Genomic DNA, 23,612 nt, shown 5'->3' on the forward strand with positions numbered 1-23,612 from the left:
TTTTTGAAATAAAACTTTTTAATAGCAGGATAATGTACTGTAGATACCTCAGAATATGGATTTTGTTGGCTTTCAATACCGGAAATAGTGCTTGACGGTGGGGATCCGTCCAAACCCTGCTGGGGAGCTCAGAAAAAAGTCCTCCCCCCCCCCTCAAAAAAAATCTAATTTTACCTACCCAAATACAGATTGGCCTGCCATGTCGGAATGTTAAACTGTGTTTCCAAGTATTTAGGCATAAAGGCCATGGTTCCACTGGCTACCATGATGTTGAGACCATTAGACACCAGCAGACACATATAGACTGGGTTCAGCCCTAATCTCAGGAGCGCTGCAGCTAAACCTGATACAAAAAGATAACAAGTTTTGTAAGAAGCACAATTACATTACTGTTGAAGGGCGGCCTTATGGGGTGGCGAGTGGGGCAACCGCACAAGGACTTGCACTATATGAGATTCCCATGTGACCGTCGACCAGTTCTCATCAACTTATTGCTCAATATTTCCTGACATCAGGCAACAAGTCAAACACGGCGTTTTAATCACATCATAATTAAGTCATATGTTAGAGTTAATCAGTGATTAATATTGTAATTCTATTTTCTTTAGTAACTACCAAGCCTCCCTGTATATTCAGTTTATTTAGTGTTGTCTGACAATTCACAACTAGTTTACTGACACCACAACAAGCGAGGATGTTTTTGAGAAATAACAGGAGATATTGCAGTACAATTAACCTTTAGCTAGCTTGTCTAGCCACGGATGAGACACCAACTATGAATGAGGTTAGAAATGCAAAAATAAGAGAGACTGATGCTAATTTTAAATTTACTAATTTTCAGTGCATCATTTGTCAAGAAGCCATGACACTGTCCAACATGTTGCAGCTAAGATCAGTTTCAGTCGTGTCCGTGGCTCATTGCCACTTTGTGTGTTTTGGAAGTCCACTGGCTCTCCTGACATAAAGAATAGAAGAGATATTTTTGGAAATTTTATTGTTTCTGAACAAGAAAGGTGAACCTGTTGAACATTTCCAAACTGACAATCGGGTTAAGGATTTGGTATTTGTAGTTGATCTCACTGGTCACCTGCAAGACTTGAATTTGAAACTTCCAATAAAGACTAAATTGTCACAACTGCGTGTGATGATGTGAAGTGCTTTCAAGCAAAATTATAAACTAGTGTGAATATATATATATATATATATATATATATATATATATAAGGCTAGTCTTCTATTCAGAAGATTATGAGGAATGCAGTATCTCCCATGGCTAGGCAGCCCCAGCTGTGACCTACATATTTTGCCACATCCAGTGATGGCATAATCATTGTCCGCAGATGGTCGATTTAGCAAGCAAAATGAGAATGTGAATAAACCAAATATCAACAGAAAACCTTGTTCACTTCTAAACGTGTCAGGAACTAAAAAGACTAAATTCGGCTGCAACATTTGGTCAATATGTCTTACACCTGGAATCGTTAGTAAATGCTTTCAATGACCGATTTGGTGACTTCGTTTCATACGAGCAAGAATTTTCGTTGTTTGTATCTCCAATTTCATTTGCTTCTGAAAATGCTGCTGGTAATGTGCAACTAGAGCTGAGAGAATAGAAGTCAGATTCTTTGTTGAAATCGAAGTATACAGAAGTGGCTGTGCCAAAATTTTACAGTTCTTTACCTGAACGGTACTTTGAACTGCGGAAATTTGCAGCCAGATTTCTTGCTACAAAACATCTCACTGTTCGAGATTATCTGATCAAAATTTGTCTACAGTGATAAAAGTGTCTGGCAAACAAACTTCAACCTGATATTTAATAAACTTGTATCCCAGAAAAGATGTCAAGCATCAGGACAACGAAAAATAATGGGTAATCATAGTAATTTTTAATGAACAAAATAGTATTACAAATTTAGATAAGGGACAGGTATTCCATTAATTATTGTATTCTATTGTATTGTTTCTAATTTAAATAAAACAAGTAGGCTATGTTTTCCAACTGATTTTTGGCTGCGGCCCTTCAGGTCACAGTACGATTTTTAGGTGGCCCATACATCTTAATGAGTTTGACAAGCCTGAGCCATAGGATATGCAATGACCATGTAATGTAAGCTATGAACACGACATTTTTGGTTTCTCTTCAGTTTCCTTAAAGAAGGCCTTGGGTACATTCAAAGTACATTCAAATTTGACCTTCGATAGAACAACAAAACACGTAGCCGGAAGGAATCCATTCAAATGGTTTCTAGATGCAACTTCTCCTGCTTCTGTCTCGAGAGACAATGGATGAAACCAAAAGAGTCACAGTCTGTTTCCGTGCTGTCCGGTTTTTGGGCTATCTCCTCCCACAGACTTTCGTTTATGCCTTCATCTCTGTAGGTTAGTCATGGGCGGCCCTTGGGTTTGACTCCCTCCGCAAACTAAGCGTATAGGATGTCTTTAGGGATTCTTCCATCTGGCATGCGAGTGACATGACCGAGCCAGCGTAGTTTTGTTTGTGTCCGAAGTGCAAAGATGCTGTGAATATTGGGCATTTTCAAACGTCCTGTTTGGTGACATGATCCCTCCAGGAGATACACATTATGCGTCGCAGTCAGCGTAAGTGAAAGTATGTAAGTCATGTAAGTTGCCCAGCTCTCACTGCCATAAAGAAGTGTGCTCAGAACACTGGCATTGTAGACTAGAATTATGGTTGCGTAGTCAATTTGGTATTTTCCCACACGCGCTTGGAGAGTTTTGCCATTTCTTTTGGTCAGCTCAGTGTCTAAATCTAAGTTGCTCGCTATTGTTGTACCGAAGTAGGTCAATGTACGTGTGTAAGTAGGCCTAAGTGGGTGATTGTCAATATGTGTCGCTTCTGCTGACAAGGTCGAACGCCTTGGTCAAGTCAATAAAAGCTATAACGAGTGACTGCTTTTGTTTTCTACTTTTCTCCTCTAGCTGCCAAAGGAGAAGATCATATCTGTTATGGATCTAACGGCCCTAAAGCCACACTGCGATTCTGGGTGAACTCTTTCTGATCTGCAACCGTTTCAGTATTACTATGGCAAAAGCCTTTCTAACTATGCTAAGCAGTGAAATGCCTCTATAACTGTTACAATCGGAGCGGTCACCTTTATTTTGTAAATTGTTACTATGTTGACATCTTTCAATTCCTGGGGGACCATTCCTTCGCAGTTCATGGAGTGGTTTGATTAGGGCATGCTTTCCAGCCTGAATGACTTCATGAGGAATGACATCTCCTCCGGGTGCTTTCCCGTGTGCAAGCATGTCAATAGCTACGCTCAGCTCCTTTACGGGGGGCGTTTCGTCTAATTCCGTCTAAACTGGAAGTGGCGGGAAGTTGTTGGACAAAACGTTTGGCGAGATAGTATTTTCAATCGGGTAGAGTTCTGCATAGTGCTCTATCCATCGCTCCATTTGAAGCAGTATTTTTCCAATGTCCCTTACCCGTGTCAGTATCATATCCAGTTCGTGTGGTCTGATCCTACTCTTGCATTGAAGTCGGGCCAGTTCGTGTGGTCTGATCCTACTCTTGCATTGAAGTCGGGCCAGTTCGTGTGGTCTGATCCTACTCTTGCATTGAAGTCGGGCCAGTTCGTGTGGTCTGATCCTACTCTTGCATTGAAGTCGGGCCAGTTCGTGTGGTCTGATCCTACTCTGACTCTGACAAGTTAAATGACATCACCTCTTTAGGATGGCCCTAAGAGCTGAGCAACAAACGTAACCATCAGTTTTAGAAGAACACACACACATGGATTGATGATTGTAAAGAGAAATACTTTTGATTGTTTTATCTGGTGATTTCCATGCCATGTTTTCAACTTGACATTTTTAACGCAATGCAGAGACGTAGCTAGGGATATGGGGGGCCGGGTGGATTGACCCCTTTGGGGGCCCCTTGCATTTTGACATTCGACATAAGCTACGGTACCTTTTAACAGAACTTTGCTCGCAGTTCCTCAGATAAAATTTCAGGCTGGATATATCGGAAATCTATGTACTTAAGAACAGCTTTTTCCACTTTTTCCTAACAAACTGGACAGTATTAACTTCCTCCCCCGCAAAGAACAATCTACAATCTTCCAACTAAGAACAGGACACACACCACTATTAAATTACCACCTGAACAAAATAAACTGAAACCGTAAACCATATCCTCTTTGAATGCCCCTCCCTAATCCACCTTAGGCAGACCCTACTTCCACTACAGCCCAACATAACCAACACCCTGTATGGCAGTGCTGAACACCTGAAGAAAACAGCACACTTTTTTTCCTTGGCACAGTCTGCAAAAGAGCTGACAGCTCAGCAGCAATAAAGCTGGCTAGAAGAAGAAGAAGAAGAAGAAGAAGAAGTGTGCATGTGTTGATGTTTTACCTTTCAGATCGTGAACTAGTCTCTTTGACGTTGGACTCTTGACTTCTTGTCTCTCTTGTTTGTCTACTAGACGTCTAGGGAAAAAGACCAATGGTATTCCTACCACAAGTCCACATAAGCCAAAGACAAGAAAGCCCAACCACCAAGCCCCAAGCCATCTGGGATCTCTCGGTGACAGTGTTGTTTCTGGAGGACAACAAAAAAATCATTGCTGATAAATAATGTTATTGTTTTGTTTTGTTTTCCGTAGGTCTAAATCTGAAAATAGATAGCTAGTAAGTCGTAACATGCTTGTGAAACAAAGTATGTCCTTATATATTTATTGCCTAATTTAAAGGGGACTAATTCAGCTTATACCACCACACTGCATAATTCCCGTTCTGAGACTCGAGAAACTCTTTGAGCAAGTTTGACTTTGGAGTCGCAAGATAAATAGAAGCCGCTAAGAAGACTTACCTTCTAATGTTATATAGAGCCGACTGAAAAGTCCACCTAAAGTAAAAGCAATCGCTGGTCCAGATATTGAAAGCCCAACCATTATACCTACAAATATAATGACTTCATTAATAACATACATCTCGAAAGACACTCAGACACTTGAATATACAGTCATTGTGAAAAAGCTTTTAATAAAGCCCCCCCCCCCCTTAGTTGTTCATTCTTTGGTTCCAGTTTATTTCTACACAGATCTAGCTCCAGAGCGTAACTTATATTTGTACTCTACATCTTATCTTTATATACATTACAGACGTTAGGGTGCATGTGAGAGCTAATTTATGACCAGTGTGATAATGTGTAATTATCAAATGTGTTTTACAAAGATCACAGAACATCAGTACGAAAGCGTGTGTGTGTGTCACAGTAATTATAAGGACCTATTAAAAGCGTAAGTGTCATCTGCCCAGTACAACGACCAGCCACTTTCCCAACACTAGCATTAGAGTGAGCTGGACTCCACGGTGGACTAAAATTCCCAAAGTTCCCAGTCGAGATTCGAACTCGAGATCTTACGGTTCGGCCACCACGACCCCGCTTGTGGAATAGTTAGAGCGAGGTTCTCTATCTTATGTAATAGTATTGCACTCCAGAGCCGAGTTGGTCAAGAAAGAGAGAGAGAGAGAGAGAGGAGAGAGAGAGAGAAAGAGAGAGAGAGAGGAGAGAGAGAGAGAAAGAGAGAGAGAGAGGAGAGAGAGAGAGAAAGAGAGAGAGAGAGGAGAGAGAGAGAGAAAGAGAGAGAGAGAGGAAAGAGAGAGAGAAAGAGAGAGAGAGAGGAGAGAGAGAGAAAGAGAGAGAGAGGAGAGAGAGAGACAGAGAGAGAGAGAGAGCGAGAAAGAGAGAGAGAGAGAAAGAGAGAGAGAGAGAAAGAGAGAGAGAGAGGAGAGAGAGAGAAAGAGAGAGAAAGAAAGAGAAAGAGAGAGAGAGAAAGAGAGAGAGAAAGAGAGAGAGAGAGGAGAGAGAGAGAAAGAGAGAGAGAGGAGAGAGAGAGAGAGAGAAAGAGAGAAAGAGAGAGAGAGAAAGAGAGAGAGAGAAACAGAGAGAGAGGAGAGAGAGAGATAGAGAGAAAGAGAGAGAGAGAAAGAGAGAGAGAGAAAGAGAGAGAGAAAGAGAGAGAGAGAGAGATCACTTACCTAAATACATGGACGTTTTGGTCTTGGCCACATTATCATCCACGTAAGTGCCTAGGAAAGGTTGTCTAGGAGACTTGGCCACACCTTGCAGAGCCATCCCAAGTCCTAATGTAAGAATAGCAACAGTTCTCCACGACTCGGACACATCGAATATGGTCTTATTGGTGGACAGACAGTTCCTCTCTTGTGTAGTGGTATTAGTACAAAGAGGAACGGCCACATGGCTGGCTGGAAAATGGAAGCGTTGGGTTCAACTCTACTTGCTATGTACAAGTCTATAGGCTATGTACAAGTCTACTTGCTATGAGTTTAAGTTGAGCCTAGAACGTGCTGAGCACTATCAGTTGAGCCTAGAACGTGCTGAGCACTATCTTGAGCTTAGTTTAACACAGAGAGTCACACAGGGGCGTAGCTAGGGATTTGGGGGCCCGGGGGATCGACCTCTTTGGGGCCCCTTGCATTTTCACATTCGACATCAATACATGAGACAATGTACTTAAAAATATGTAAGCCTACATTCGAATAGGTACAGTATATCACTAAAATTAACAAGAAATAATCATTAAGAATCTTTTAATGAATAATACCGTTGTTTATTTGCAAAGTAATGCACAAGTGACAAATCTCAATTCATATCGCTTCACGTCGCGCTTTCTGTGCAGCAAAGGCACCTATAACATCCTCTACATTGATCCTGTCTAGTATTTGTGACTTCACAGACATTAAAGCCATGCTAAGCCTTTCTTGCGTCAGTATGCTCCTGAGATAGTTTTTGATTAACATGAGATTTGAGAATGATGACGCAATGGAATTGACCTGAGTTAGCAGTTTTCGTATTGAGGTTGCAAGGTTTGAGCACACATCATTACCATATGAAGCCAGCTTCCTCAAGATGTCAATTGGTGATTGTAGTACTGGTTTGTTGATGAAAAGTGCTCGTGCATCAATGACATCATTGAACAAGCGATTGGATAGGAAAAAGTGACACAGTTTTTCACCCGCGTGTCATCATCCATAGACTCCAAGATGTGTCTTGGTTCAAGAAGAAACCCAAAGGTGTCCACATGGTTTTCCAGCCTTTGGAATCTGTCCTTCATCTCAATATGAAGTCTGTCCAGCACTTTTGTCGCAACACGTTTGAATGGCAGTTCTATTCACAGTCCTACACACCAGAACTCCCCATCAAGTCTTTTCTTTCTTCTGGTTGTTTTGATTAAAGGAAATTCCATACCATTCACTACCTTCTTTTGCTTTCTTGATGGATTGGGTGATCAGCTTCGTCCGTTTCTCATCATTTAGCACAAAGCATGAAAGGGTTTTAATTTCTTCATCAGCTTCCCGTATGTGCAGTCCAGACTTTTGTAGTTTCTTCTGAACTAAATGAAGTGGGCCCAGGAGATTTGAAAAGAATTGCAGATAAGTAAACAATTCATAACTTTCCACTGTATGAAGAAGATTCTGTGCACTGCTTCTAGTGTCAATTCTTTCAATTGTTGATTCAGAGAGTTTCTCCAACAGCTTGATGATTTTTCTCTTGCGGATCACCTTGTATTAAACTCCAGCTCCAGCTTCTTTTAGTTTGGACCATCTCTGTGGTGAATTGGAAATAAAGTTGAACAATTCATGTACAGTTAAAAAAAAGGTGACAATTGCTAGATCTATCGCAGCAGAATGAAGAGCTGGCAGGTTGAGAGAGTGATTATCACAGTTCAGAAATGTTGTCTTTAGATTTATGTGTAAGAGACGTTTTTGCAAAGCAGAGAGACGGCCACTTCATGTGTGGGTTTTAAACCTCTGCAGAAATCAACGTCCCAGAGTCCAATGTCTTTTCTGAACACGTTCTTCCTAATGTTGTCCATCGGGTTCCAAAATTTCAAAGTAACCAATGAATGACTCTTTTAATTCCAAATTATCAACCATCAAGTAACGAACTATTAGGGATGCCTGTTCTTGATGAGAAACATCTGGGGTGGAATCAAGTATCAGAGAAAAGTAACAAACTTGCTTGACTTTCCCAACAATTGATTCCCTAACTTTATTGCCAATGAAGTTTATGAAATCATTTGGAATTTCCGGTGACAAATAATGTGTCTTCCCATATTCGATTCTATGTAAGTGATGTTTCGTAACTTCATCAAAATCTGCAAGAAATGTCAAAGATGCATGGAAGTTCCCAGGATTGGGTGAATTCAGTTTGTTCGTTGTGACCACGTCAGCTTCAGTTTGTTCGTTGTGACCACGTCAGCTTCAGTTTGTTTTTACTTCAGAATATCTCTCCAATACTGCTTTTTTTCTTCTAACTTCTTCTTCAAAAGAGCTTGTGTACACATGCAAAACAAAATAGAGAGTGAGGAGCCATGATCGGTAGCCCATTTCTCCTGTTTGAAGCTTTCAAGTTAACGATGATCTCAAACTTTGTGATTTATTTTGAGTAAACTCTACTGGAAACAAATACTGTTCATCTTTGTTTTGGAAAAATAAACAACCCTTTAAGAGAATTTTTGCTCGCAATTCCTCAGATAAAACTCCAGGATGGATATACCCGAAGTCTTTGTACTTAATTACAGCTTCTTCCACTTCTGATGTTTTCTCTGACTTTGGTAAAAGGTATTCATCTGGAGTCTCTTCAGCACTACTTCTCTCAGCAAGAGACATTTTCACTTCTTGATTCATCTGAATAGTGAAACTTATCTTCAACGCGTTCATTGTCTCCTTTGTTTTCAGTTTTCACTGCTCTTATCAGGTTTCTTCTTAAATGATAAGGATGATGAAATAAACTACCCTATATACCAAGTTACTTTCTGAGAGTCAAACGGCTCCAGTCAGCACTAGGGAAGTTACTCCTTGAAATTGAGAGTGAGTAACCCCACACGGAAAGTGTGTGGAATACATACATCAGGGTCACTAAGCTATATAACAACGTGGAAAGCAAGATAACATGACAGTGACGTAATATTTAATTATTTTAAAAACAAATTTCGAACACTCATTTTGGGGGCCCCCTCAAGTGGGGCCCGGGGGATATTCAAATTGTCCCCCATCCTCTCGCCATCCTAGCTACGCCACTGGCGTCACACACACACACACAAAGTCTTCACACTTACTCGATGTATTTGCTTGCTCTGTTGGAGGAGATGGCAAACTTGCTCTGGTGCCAAAGAAAGGAACTGTGCACAACAATCCAGAGACTCCGTAAAGTAGAGTGGACAGTGCCAGAGCTCTGGGCACGTGCACTTGTCTGGCGTAGTAGCTTAGAAATAATATGGTCAGAAGATAGCCGAAATCATTGCAGGACATGAGCAGACCACTCAGTGAGCTACTGAAATTAAACTGTCTCTCGAGGGTAGTGATCTGACAATACGGGACACAAAGAATTAATTCTCTCCCAATCAATACATCCCAATCAATATATCCCAATCTATACATCCCAATTTATATATCACAATCAATATATCCCAATCAATTCATGACAATCAATATATCCCAATCAATATATCCCAATCAATACATCCCAATCAATATATCACAATCAATACATCACAATCTATTCGCCTCAATGTTCACTGACTCATTCAATTCCATTCATGCCCCGCTACTTAGACGCTTTTCTTTTGGCGGATGGTGGGGAATTGAAACAAGTCGTAGAAATAATTCATTCATAATACAATTTATGCAAGCCATCCCAAGTCCTAATGTAAGAATAACAACAATTCTCCACGACTCGGACACATCGAATAGAGTCTTGTCTAAGCAAGAAAAGTAAATGTAGCATAAACATTAGTTTGTTATTTGTGTAATAATACAAATATTCTACAGCCGCCCGACCATTCTGATTGATCTTATGACTACACCCGCGTGACTGGCATTCACTTTAGATGTTTCTTGAAACTTCGGCAGTTGACCGTCTTGGTTTGTCACGGTTGAACGCTCTTCTAGAAGTTGCAAACCAGAAGTGAGTGTTTAGGAGCGTGTTTGAAAGCGACTGGTACGGTAGAGACTATAATTCGCTGCCCAGTGAAATGTATGGGGACATAGTTACTTGTAGTCCTTTCAAGTTTTATTGTTTTACTAAGTTACAAGAAAACAAAACAAAATACTATTTAATAAACACAAATATGAAGTGTAATAGTATCAATGAGTTTGGATCATTCATGTAATTAAATATCGAATAGAGCTAGAGTAACAATAAGAAATATTTTGTTTTCCAAAAGGTTTTGGTGTATTGGCTTTAAGGGGTATTTTTTATATTAAATTGTTAGTATTTCTTTTTCATCTATTCAACTCTTTTCAACCATTTCTTGTCAATACGAAAGTGTTACATGCCCTCTAGACACTTGAACTAAAGGAAAGAACAAGTGGCCACGAATGACAGATTGGTCATTCCCAAAGTTTGTAGGTCATTCATCAATTAAATTCAATCTCACCAGTTAGGCAATGACCTTATGTTTATAACATTGTAATACTAATTACGTCACAGCGGCCAAACAATGTCCTGTATGCAGCGGATGTTTCATTGTGCTTGTTAATACTTCACAACATCTGCGACTAAATTTGTTGGAAACATGAACATTTTACCCACATTGCTTGAACCAAAACGATGACCTTTAGAGAGTGGACTGGAAAAGCAAAAAAAAAATTTTCCCCAAGTTCGACCAACTTACCTTCATGTAAATATTGAAAGCTGATGTGACAATTCAACTTACCTGTGAATTCATGTAAATATTTAAAGCGGATGTGACAATTCCTGTCAGACTGAAGGAGACCGTGAAACATTCCATAGTCTTACATTTCTGCAATGGGAACAAAGTTCATGGCTCTAATGATTTTCTTAAAACTTTAACGGTGTATATTTTTGGGAAATGACTAGCTGATTGGCCACACAGGGAAAACTCAAGGTTGACCTTTATTATTTTCGAAGTATTATCTTGAAAAATTAAATTTGATCTACACAATGTTTTAATCTATCATTCATTGGTTATTAGTTAAAATGGTTTTTCAGCTGTATAAAAAAAGAAATTGTCGTTTTAAAAAAGTATATCAACTCAGTCTGTCTGTCTGGTCAAAAGTGTGTACACGTTATTTTTCCCACACACATTCTCGGATCAAGCTAAAATTTCGCACACTTATTCATTGACATAGATAAGTGGCTGATCCGCCACAGCCTGCTGCCTTATGCTCTAATGGGTCGTGCTTAGAGTTTCAATGAAAACGCCACAAGTAGGAGCCCCCCACAACTTACAAGCGCTGCTCAGATCTACTCGACACGAGGCCCAATAGCGAGACAGTGCGGCGCCTTCGACATAGAAAGCCTTAGCTCTGACCAGATCGCGGCCTACGTCATCACTGGTCAGAGGCCAAGGTTATGCGTCACTGATGATGCGTGTGTACGTAATCACTGTGTTGCTGTGTAGTTTACATAGACAGAAAGATTTCTTTTGAAACAAATAGAATCTTCATCTAAATATGATTTAGACTTTTCAAATTATTCATCATGGATTAAAACTCTAGATCTACAATAGTGAACAAATGTCTCGTTTTGTAAAGGATCTAGATCTAGCACTACTAGCAGATATGCTTTCCGATTACCAAAATGTCCAAAAGTTGATGAATGGTGGCTGAGAAAGAACAAATGGCCAGCGGTAATAGGCTACCTTTGACTTAGTAGAAGGATTAGATCTACGTACCATTAAAGGAGAACTCTAAAGTAAGTAAATATTTCTAGATCCAGTATATTAATAATATTTTAATTATTAACATCATACATAATTAATTGACTTTTATGCTTTTGATGATTAACATGATATATATATATATAATTTAAATCACATTAACATTATATGTAATCATTGTATTTTTAAAATGTGTATTGTAAATTATTGAAATATTTTTTTTCCATATGTTCATTAAGCAATTGCAATAAAAACTTAACTCATTAAAGTGGTATCTTTTGTCTGCAAATAAAATTGCTATATAACACCACACATTTGTTTTCATGTTGTGTTATTTCTGTTGTGATGCTTGTTATCATTAGTGTGTACATTAAGTTGTAAAGCAACTTATCAATTTTATATTCTAATAACATATGTAGGTGTAATACTGTTTATAGAAAAGTCATAACATACATGACTACACGTTAATGAGTTACAGACTATATCACTTAGCCTAAGCACTAATGCAAACATTCAGCCAGGTGTGCTACAGTTCAGTTTACAACACACTACAGTTTACAACACACACAAAGCAGTCTTCAATCACTTAGTGTGTATGTTAAGTAAATACATAAAGTCTAGACCTAGTAATTAGTCTACTTTAATAATACGTCTGTTTATAGTTATGAGGATCTAAGTCTAGATCTAGTAATTAGTCTACTTTAATAACACGTCTGTTTATTATTTATAGTTATGAGGATCTAAGTCTAGACCTAGTAATTTGTCTTCTTTAATAATACGTCTGTTTATAGTTATGAGGATCTAATTCTAGACCTAGTAATTTGTCTACTTCAATAATACGTCTGTTTATAGTAATGAGGACAACAACTACACGTTGGTTGTGTTACATTTTACAACACTTCGCCTAAGCGCTATTGCTAACACACAGTCAGGCTCTGGTTACGATAAAAAACAATGGTCGCTGACCTACTACGTCAAGAACCAGTCTTACGGCCTGGGGTCACGGAGGTCACGGACAGTGCGCTAACAACTACTGGCAGGATCTTTGTGATCTAATCTTGTGCCGGCTGTGGTAACATAAGAGGATTATACGAGGGCATGAGAAAAGCAAGGAATGGTCCCCCAGGAATTGAAGGATGCCAACATAGTAACAATTTACAAAAGTTCTTAGGTAGGAAGGCTTATGCGTTAGCCAAGAGAAAGAAAAAGAAAGCTAGCCCTAGGACAGAAGGAGCCACATAGAGAAGACATGAATCAATAAAAAAAAAAGTAACAAATTAGACAATAATTAATTGCTGGTAATTCATTATTTTGTTTAATAGCAACAAATGAAACTAATACTTCAGTATTCACAGATATGGCTACATTTGTTGGGTTTAATCCTCTTAACTCATTGTTAACATTATTTCTCCCTCGCGCATTCTACCATCAAGCTCATTCTTTAAACAATTATTTATTGTACCTAACAAAACATCAATTTAAACAAGGTTACAAAGACAGTTTGTGTGGAAACACAAACTCAAGATCGGCCCTCGAAGTGATCCACCCAGGCAGGCTTCAATATTTTCAGAAAGAACATCCGAATGAAATTCTAATTACGACAAATGGCAGATAAGAATGGAAAAAGAAGGTTGACAGATCTTGTGTAGTGCCCCAACGCTCAGCAGATCAAAGGATAGGTGCAAGTGAATGCAAAGTTAGATGTGAACCTGGCCTAACTAGTTCCCCTTTCAGATCTTGTGGTCTATAGTTCATCTGTTTTTGTGGCCTACTGTTAACGAGGGTGTCATGTAGCCAGCACAACGACCAAACGCCTTTACTTTTCCCCAACTAATGTCAGGTACCCATTAGAACTGGATTGACTCAGAGGTGCCCAAAGATTCCGAAGTTGAAAATCGCAGTCTTCACCAGGATTCGAACCCGGGACCCGCGGTTCGGAAGCCAAGCTCTTTACCACTCAGCCACCGCGCCTCCCCTGGCCTAACTGATGTCTTAGAATTGATCTAATTGTTTTGAAAAGGCTCAATCCGAGATTTTTGTTCAAAAAAAAAAAATTTTGTACCAATGTATTGCTAAGTTAAATAAGTTGTATCATGTTAACAAAAAAAAAAATTACTTTTATTTTAAAGAGAAAAAATCTATTTAAGATTCATATAAGTGGAACATAATTTAAAACAACAATGAATTAAGTAGTTTTCCCTTTGCGTGAACTGTGCGGTACACAGAAAACAATTAACAAGTCAATTTTTTTTTTTACGGAAATTTTTTTTCCTTCAGGATTTAAATAAGAGATTGACCCTTTACAAAACAGCTACATCAATTAGATAATCATTATATGACACCTTCACTATCCCTTGGTCTGCTGTATCGTTGGGGCGACAAACAAGATCGATCAACCTTCTTTCTCCATTCTTATCTGTCATTTGCCTTTGATAGAATTTCATTCGTATATTCTTTCTTCTGCTTCTCGATTCAATCTATGTTCTATTTCGACTGAGAAAGGTTTTAGTAGACACCGACATTGGCCTACCTTCAGTTTCAGGCCTAGAGAACAAAATTCATTTTCCCAAAGCCCAAATTCAACGTCACATTCCCCGTTCCCCTGGCAACATTGTCTCTCTACTTGGTAGTTTGTTCTCTCAATAAAAACAGAAATATCCATTGGGTTTTATGAATCGTAAGACTCTTGGGGACACTGGCAGCTGTGTACGTTTGTAACAAAATTATATTTAAAAAAGTAGGAAAGATTTGTGTTTGTTTGTTTTCAATTAAGAACTTATGTTCTGTCTACATTTGGCCACGTGACTGTTTGACTTGGACAGTTGCGTTTTATGATTTTATTGAGCTTGAAAGTGACATTGTCAAAAATTGAAAAAAAAAATGAAACCAGTTCGGAAAATGTCAGTAATAACACATTTATGTAAATTATTTTCAAATAAAACTACTTGATTTGGAAACATAAAGTATACTATTATCATCATTAATTAATAGATTAACACTTGTAGCATGTTCTTTTTAAAATTTATTTTTTTGTGACGTAAACTCCCAGTGTAAATAGCAGGCTATGCCACGGTACGAATCAATGACTGATGAATCAACAGAGATCAAGACTTGATGTCATAGCTTTGTTTGTTTTAACCAATAGTATCATATTTTATTGCTATATACAATATAGTCCCTTATAATTGCAAATTATAGAACTAATTATGATGATATAAGGTTATTATTTGAAGAAAAAAAAAACAATATTATAATAATTTTTGATCTAGAATTATTGTTTTGTTTTGTTTTACTTGAAGCAGTTCTCTTGGGCTACAGTATTTGAACTGATTGCTTAGAATAATATTTGATACGTTAGCAAATTATAATGTCATTTATGTATGGTTATGTAAAAAAAATATACTAATAATACTTATAAATATTTATATTATTTTTTTAGGGTCGCAAGTAAATATCAACAGTTCACATAGTTAACATTTAGAATCAAGATGAGAACCTGATAGTAAAAAAATGTATCAGACACAAATATGATTGAGTGTCAGTGACATTAGAATCATACAATTTGTTATTAGGTCCTTGTGTTATATCATAGCATATTATGTTTGCCTCTAGGAGTAGGATACCATTATTTAGTATGTATAAGTATATTTATAATTTATTCACTCATTTATAGCTAATTATTTATAACAAAGGAATTGATTCTATAGAATTTATCAAAAGTAACAAATTTGAAATATGCCAAATGATGACTGCGACCCAATGAAAAGAATTAGAAAAAAAGTGGAATTTATGATTATTACATAACTGTTTAGTGTTTAAATGCTTGACTTTGTGTTTTCCAATGTTAGCACTAATATGTTATATCTTATAGATTGTAAGAAAAACAAATATTTTTTGATTGAGTTTTCCACCTCCTGCCAGTGTACATCTCATAGAATCTTTACTACATGGAATTTTCCAAAAAATATTTGTGCAATGTCTTAGTTTGACCAATAGAAATTGATATTTAATAGAAGAAATATTTAATGCAGTAATAAATAGTGGGGGTTAATGGGTTATTTGATTTCATTTGAATGTAGCGAAATGACAATAGATCAAGCTCTATCTTTTTAATGCTTTTCACCATAAGTTTTTTGTATAATTTTAACAGTGTTAAAAAGTATCATTCTAAATCGAAAAAAAACAACACTAGATATATCTTGGTTTTGTTTGGGTAGTGTTAGATAGCTAGTTTAGTTACTTGGGTTACGCACTTTGTTAGACCGACAGTGAACGGATATTTGAGAATGACGACATAGACTTTGGGGTTAGAGGTTAAGATTGACTTTTAGGAATCAGTTACCGCTAGATTCTCAAGGGGATAACATCATTCTATAGTGACAGACAAGACCGTGGCCCATTCTGTAATAAACGTTTGTTTGAAGTTCACCTTGAGTCAACTTGATCATTGAGTCTGTGTTCCTGTTCAGTACCTTATCTATCTATTTGTAACGGTGTGCATGAGGACTCGCAGATTGAAAATACATCATACAAGGTACGCACGCACTTAGTCTACATAACCATCTTTAGAAATACTTCAACTACATCTGACTACACTACATGCCAATCCGTTACAGTAGATTTTGTGAGGTATTAAATCGTGTTCTTAGGTAAAGGGACACAATGTCATGCAGATCTGTTACAACAACAATTGAAGAAATTGTAACTTGCAAATATATAGTCGATATATTTGCCAGAACTGTGACTGTATTTCATTTATATTGTCGAAATAAACAAGTTATATGTGTGTGAATATATGTTGTCAGCATTGAGGTACACATAAGTAGGTCAACGTCAGCCAAAAATCTGAATTAATTGAAAGTATTCTTTATTGGTGTGGTTAATAGATAGATAGATAGATAGATAGATAGATAGATAGATAGATAGATAGATAGATAGATAGATAGATAGATAGATAGATAGATAGATAGATTACCTGCATCCATTGAGGTCGACACCAGGATAAGCCGCAATAGAACAGGTTGAGATCCTCTGAGTGATCTTGAGCCATCTCTTCACTGGCTGGTGTCAAGTGTCGTCTCGTTTCTTCTGTCATTTGTGTAGAGACAGAAAGTTTCAAACTACAAAATGTTACAAAAACTCAAAGCATTTCACTGAAACGAAGTTTGAGAACACTTACCCTTTTTGATGCCACTGGAGACATTTTCCAATGTTTCTTTCTGTCCATCAAAGGCAACATTGTCTACGCCAGTCAGCTGGACCTTACACTTCACATCACTATCAGTCAAAAGGTTGATTTCAGTCATGTTGTAGGCTACGAAAAGAGAACATGGTTTCAGAGCAGGGGTAGTCTACCTTTTTGTATTGAGGGCCGCAGTAAAAAAAAATGGGAGGGCCGCATGTAAGTATGTATGTATTTACAACAAAGAAAAATACGATAGCTTACTGTGATAATGTCTTTTAATTCACATACATACTGTGTTATACATTAAATTTTCATTTTTCACACTCCTAATTGAGGAATTACAACAAGCATTTCTGAAAACAATTTTACATTTTTTTAAATTTGCTATTGTCTTTTTACATCACAACATTTCAACACAAATGTACAGCTGTATTTAATGTGAAGTATTGACGAACTGTTTTCTTCCGAGCGTAATGTATTTGAACCCAAATAATGTGAACATTTAGCAATAAAGGTTTTTAAGTATGGGAATACAGCTTCTAGCACCTATCAAACTTTCGCGAAAGTACTGACTGGAGCGTCTCTTTCAGGTCATAATTTTCTTGGAGGTATGTCCTCTGGAGCTGAATCTGCTTCTGCGCTACATGGTGAGCTGATGGTATCAAAAAATGGTTCTTGAGTCCGGCGGAACTGTACTCACTAACAGGAGAAGGGTCAAAGGCGAGTAACTGGCGCCTTAACCAGTAAGCTTCGGGCAGGAGGGGCTCGTTAGCCATGGTTGGCTACCCACCTAGGAGAAGGGAAACTCTGAATTCAAACCTCTGTTGCCTTGCAGCTATACCCAACCATCGGAAAGGCCTCGGGAGTCAACCCTGAGGAAAAATAAGAAGCTGGCGACCCTAAGGCAGTTTGCAGAACCCAGTGCTACACTCTGGCAGAACCGTGTAAGTCTCATCGCTCTAGGGCACCGTGTTGAGAACTCTATTCTCTGATAGCACGGACAAGGAAAGCGGCAGTTCTTCTCAGAGTTTCTCTGTCTCCATACAGAGCCAGCTCCTCATGCAAACCAGTTTTTGGTTCACTCATATGGCCATGTGTAGGGTGTAGTGTTGCGCACTCATAAAGGATGTGGTTTACTGTCTCGACGTCGTCCTGACAATGCCTGCAGCGTGAATCGAAGTTTGGTTTAAATTTAGCAAAATAGGCACCGATTGGACAGTGTCCCGTTCTGTAACTAGCGATTGTCACCTGTTCATCCCTATTCAGCTGCCACCATTCGTCCGATTTGGATGGTCCTTTTAAGTTTTGCCTGCTCAAAAGTCTGTGACTCGTCCACAGGGTCCAGCTTTGTGCCGAACTTGGCTAATAAGTCAGCCTTCGTGTTACCTTCGACCCCCACATGTCCAGGTACGTACTGGAATGTCGTCCAAATTTCGTGTTTTTCTTGGAGGCGTCCCACGCACGCCAGTGTTTTTGCCAGCGGTTCCGGGAGCGTGTCGGCTGAGCTTCAATGGCTTGTAGGCTCGACATGAGTCTAATTGCTTGGTTCTGCACTGAGTCCAGCCCTGCTAGAGACGTTTGTGAGGCATAGACTTGTGCAAGAGACGAGTACTCCATTCTCAACCTTACCTCTCCAATGTAGAGGGCCCGTAACACGTTCGCTTTGGCCCCCCACTTGGTCGTGGCTAATCGTTTGACTACCTTAAGGCTTTCCGAGGCTTGCTCTCGTGCTAGTCTCACATTGTCGGACAAACCCATTTTTGGGTCCGACTCCCAGGTATTTCGGCTTGGTTTCCAATTTTTAGCTCGGTACCATTGATTGAGAGAGAAATCTTTTCTTTGTAGACATCTTTGCCAAGAGTGAAAAGGGTCCAGACCGTTTTCGCACAATTCACCTCCATATTCCACAACCGTGTGTAGCAGGAAATCGTGACTAGGTCACGTTGGATCTCCACTGCGACGCCGCTGATCCCAAACTGTATCGGCACTGCCGTTCCTTTGGATACATCAGCTGCGTGGAGAGGGGGGAACTGATGTGTGGGCGACATCGTTCCGACCACAGCTAATGCCCAGGCATTCATCTCAACGCTTCGCGACTGATGGAGGACATATATTTCATATGCAAACAACCCATTGCAATAATACTGATCACATTAGTATTAGTAACAAAGTCACACAGTCAGGTCTTAGTTCAATGTAATTATTGATTATTATCAATGTATCTAGGTATTTCATTAATTTTGAATTACAAATGTGTGTTTTATATTGTAAATACGTTAAAACTTGTAAAAGTTTAGGCCCAAGTTCAGCCCGACAGTCACACCATACACACCCAGTTGTGCATAAAACAATAAATGAGGTGCATGATGATTTAAATTAAAATATGAATTTAATCTAATGATATTTCTGCAATGAAAAAATGATGTATGATCAACAATGATGATAAAGAAATATAAGTACATATGGTATGCAAAATCAATACTTATAGTAAGATTCTATTAAATACTTAAGTATTTAAAAGTAAACAAGAATAATTCACCTTAACTTATAAGGTTCAGCAATATTGTCCACACAGTGACAATCCTTCAAGACAACAACTGGCAATACACGTAGATCTAAATTCCAGCCAAGAAACTGTTCACCCACGATCCATTAGTAAAAGTTTCTAGTAGCATCCAAAATTCACAACTTCACAAAGCACCACCAGGTCTGGATGTAGCAACTCGCAGTCTATAATCTAGAACCTAAGACTCGAACCTCAGACTTGAAACATAAGACAGAAAACCTGAGATGAAAGCCTGAGTCCTCTAATCTAAAGCCTGAGTCCTCTAATCTAAAGCCTGAGTCCTCTAATCTAAAGCCTGATTCCTCTAATCTAAAGCCACATTCCTCTAATCTAAAGCCTGAGTCCTCTAATCTAAAGCCTGAGTCCTCTAATTTAAAGCCTGAGTCCTCTAATCTAAAGCCTGAGTCCTCTAATCTAAAACCTGAATCCTCTAATCTAAAGCCAGATTCCTCTAATTTAAAGCCTGAGTCCTCTAATCTAAAGCCTGAGTCCTCTAATCTAAAGCCAGAGTCCTCTAATTTAAAGCCTGAGTCCTCTAATCTAAAGCCTGAGTCCTCTAATCTAAAGCCTGAGTCCTCTAATCTAAAGCCTGAGTCCTCTAATCTAAAGCCAGAGTCCTCTAATCTAAAGCTTGAGTCCTCTAATCTAAAGCTTGAGTCCTCTAATCTAAAACCTGAATCCTCTAATCTAAAGCCTGAGTCCTCTAATTTAAAGCCTGAGTCCTCTAATCTAAAGCCTGAGTCCTCTAATCTAAAGCCTGAGTCCTCTAATCTAAAGCCTGAGTCATCTAATCTAAAGCCTGAGTCCTCTAATCTAAAGCCAGAGTCCTCTAATCTAAAACCTGAATCCTCTAATCTAAAGCCTGAGTCCTCTAATCTAAAGCTTGAGTCCTCTAATCTAAAGCTTGAGTCCTCTAATCTAAAGCCACTGAGTCCTCTTATCTAAAGCCTGAGTCCTCTAATCTAAAGCCAGAGTCCTCTAATCTAAAGCCAGAGTCCTCTAATCTAAAGCCTGAGTCCTCTAATCTAAAGCCACATTCCTCTAATCTAAAGCCTGAGTCCTCTAATCTAAAGCCTGAGTCCTCTAATCTAACAGCCTAGATCCTAACCTCTAACCTTTGCCGAACTGGGAGTCGAACACTTAGTGAGGTTGTGACTGAGCGTCGCATGAGGTTTGCGGGACATGTTCTACGTCAAAATGAATTACGCACACCAAGAGTTGCGATAACATGGAAGCCAAAACGAGGAAAGCGCAAACAGGGACGTCCTCGTATTACCTGGCGACACACCTTCATGGAGGACCTCAGAACAGTGGACACCAGATGGGAAGAGGCTTCAGACATTGCCAGTGACAGATCATTATGGAGACAGCTTGCCGCCCAATGCGCCGAACGGCGCGGGAGGACCTAAGTCTAAGTCTAAGTAAGTAAGTCAACATAGAACTGCCTACATATCCACTATTTATACATTAGACAGTTCTATGTTCTATGTAGATCCTAATCTACAGCCTGAGTGCTCTAATCTAAAGCCAGAGTCCTCTAATTTAAAGCCTGAGTCCTCTAATCTAAAGCCTGAGTCCTCTAATCTAAAGCCTGAGTCCTCTAATCTAAAGCCTGAGTCCTCTAATCTAAAGCCAGAGTCCTCTAATCTAAAGCTTGAGTCCTCTAATCTAAAGCTTGAGTCCTCTAATCTAAAACCTGAATCCTCTAATCTAAAGCCTGAGTCCTCTAATTTAAAGCCTGAGTCCTCTAATCTAAAGCCTGAGTCCTCTAATCTAAAGCCTGAGTCCTCTAATCTAAAGCCTGAGTCATCTAATCTAAAGCCTGAGTCCTCTAATCTAAAGCCAGAGTCCTCTAATCTAAAACCTGAATCCTCTAATCTAAAGCCTGAGTCCTCTAATCTAAAGCTTGAGTCCTCTAATCTAAAGCTTGAGTCCTCTAATCTAAAGCCACTGAGTCCTCTTATCTAAAGCCTGAGTCCTCTAATCTAAAGCCAGAGTCCTCTAATCTAAAGCCAGAGTCCTCTAATCTAAAGCCTGAGTCCTCTAATCTAAAGCCACATTCCTCTAATCTAAAGCCTGAGTCCTCTAATCTAAAGCCTGAGTCCTCTAATCTAACAGCCTAGATCCTAACCTCTAACCTTTGCCGAACTGGGAGTCGAACACTTAGTGAGGTTGTGACTGAGCGTCGCATGAGGTTTGCGGGACATGTTCTACGTCAAAATGAATTACGCACACCAAGAGTTGCGATAACATGGAAGCCAAAACGAGGAAAGCGCAAACAGGGACGTCCTCGTATTACCTGGCGACACACCTTCATGGAGGACCTCAGAACAGTGGACACCAGATGGGAAGAGGCTTCAGACATTGCCAGTGACAGATCATTATGGAGACAGCTTGCCGCCCAATGCGCCGAACGGCGCGGGAGGACCTAAGTCTAAGTCTAAGTAAGTAAGTCAACATAGAACTGCCTACATATCCACTATTTATACTTTAGACAGTTCTATGTTCTATGTAGATCCTAATCTACAGCCTGAGTGCTCTAATTTAAAGCCTGAGTCCTCTAATCTAAAGCCTGAGTCCTCTAATCTAAAGCTTGAGTCCTCTAATCTAAAGCTTGAGTCCTCTAATCTAAAGCCACTGAGTCCTCTAATCTAAAGCCACTGAGTCCTCTAATCTAAAGCCTGAGTCCTCTAATCTAAAACCTGAGTCCTCTAATCTAAAGCCTGAGTCCTCTAATCTAAAGCCAGAGTCCTCTAATCTAAAACCTGAATCCTCTAATCTAAAGCCTGAGTCCTCCGATCTAAAGCCACTGAGTCCTCTTATCTAAAGCCACTGAGTCCTCTAATCTAAAGCCTGAGTCCTCTAATCTAAAGCCTGAGTCCTCTAATCTAAAGCCACTGAGTCCTCTTATCTAAAGCCTGAGTCCTCTAATCTAAAGCCAGAGTCCTCTAATCTAAAGCCTGAGTCCTCTAATCTAAAGCCTGAGTCCTCTAATCTAAACTCACTGAGTCCTCTAATCTAAAGCCTGAGTCCTCTAATCTAAAGCCTATGTCCTCTAATCTAAAGCCTGAGTCCTCTAATCTAAAGCCATTGAGACCGAGACTTGACACTGAGACGAAAACCCTAGAGACAGATTCAATGAACAGATATTCTCTTATCATCTTTCAGAAGAATTACAAAATATGAATACGATCTAATCCAAATAAAAATTAACTATACAATACGAAATAAAATTCACCCTAAACAGCGGTCAATATAATCCTTTAAGAATATCTACCAAGGGCAACGATAAGGCTATCCAATATCAGATCCAAGGAGAAAATCAAGAGCTGACTAAAATAGAGCTGGCTTCAGTCTAGCAACATGGCGTGAAACGCAACAGACGAGCTAAGACAATATATGTCATAAAAAATTATGACGAGGCGACAAGGGGGGATCACCTACTGCTCACAAATAACACAATAGTAAATGACGTCATCAAAATAGTGGTGCTATTAAATAGAGAATATTTTTACTTTACAACTAATTCACTAGGTGCGACAATCCTTCAAGGAACATACAAATTTCTTCCTTGAGATTTTATAAGCCAACGGATACATCGGAATATTTTGTTTCTAAATCTTGAATCAAGTACTTTTCAAAACTGCCAAAACTGGCAGATAATGATAAGGTCATTTGTTTCTGTGGCCAACGGTAAACGAGCTGGGCCAGCACAAAGACCAACCGCCTTTACTTTCCCCAACTAAAGTCAAATCCCAGTCAAATCCCAGTCTTCACCGAGATTCGAACCCAGGACTCAAGATTCAGAAGCCGAGCGCTTAACCGCTAAGCCACCGCTCCCCCACCCCTTCCGATAAGCAAAGCCAAAAATCACTGCGTTAGAACTTCTTGAATATTGTGTTTGATCCATCGCATCTTCAACTGTCACAGGCAAAGTGAAAAAAATATAGCAGGCACATTGTAACAATGTTTATACAAACTAGTTTGTAATTTCTAATTTCAATCTAAGAGCTGTAGCTTCACGACCTTCTTTTTCCTATGGGAAGTTATAGCATCTTGAGCACATCAAACTAGCAATCTCAGTGCTGTTAGTGCATCATTTCTTGATAATAACATTGTAGGAAAAAAATTCTGAGTGCCTTAGAAACTTTGTTCTCCATATTAAATTTAGAAAGCTCCCATCT

General features: G+C 39.0%; 1 protein-coding gene across 6 annotated transcripts in view; it reads right to left on the reverse strand.

The window, feature by feature from the left end:
- Positions 1–23,612, reverse strand: part of LOC106072315 (solute carrier organic anion transporter family member 2A1-like) — a 58,319-nt gene that overhangs the window by 32,168 nt on the left and 2,539 nt on the right. For 2 of the 6 annotated variants that reach the window (XM_056015917.1, XM_056015916.1), the window contains exons 2-10: positions 19,402–19,625; positions 16,857–16,991; positions 16,653–16,765; positions 10,712–10,798; positions 9,113–9,359; positions 6,009–6,236; positions 4,837–4,923; positions 4,381–4,566; positions 179–343 (exon numbers count right to left, since the gene is read on the reverse strand). In XM_056015917.1, coding sequence (XP_055871892.1) covers positions 179–343; positions 4,381–4,566; positions 4,837–4,923; positions 6,009–6,236; positions 9,113–9,359; positions 10,712–10,798; positions 16,653–16,765; positions 16,857–16,983 — 1,240 coding nt within the window. In that variant the 5' untranslated portion in view covers positions 16,984–16,991; positions 19,402–19,625. Of the gene's footprint in view, positions 1–178; positions 344–4,380; positions 4,567–4,836; positions 4,924–6,008; positions 6,237–9,112; positions 9,360–10,711; positions 10,799–16,652; positions 16,766–16,856; positions 16,992–17,123; positions 17,216–19,401; positions 19,626–22,666; positions 23,020–23,612 lie in introns of those variants that run through there. The other 4 variants (XM_056015919.1, XM_056015918.1, XM_056015915.1 and 1 more) reach the window with 4 other exon arrangements.

This window comes from Biomphalaria glabrata, chromosome 17 (assembly GCF_947242115.1).
Source record: "Biomphalaria glabrata chromosome 17, xgBioGlab47.1, whole genome shotgun sequence".
NCBI lineage: Eukaryota > Metazoa > Mollusca > Gastropoda > Planorbidae > Biomphalaria > Biomphalaria glabrata.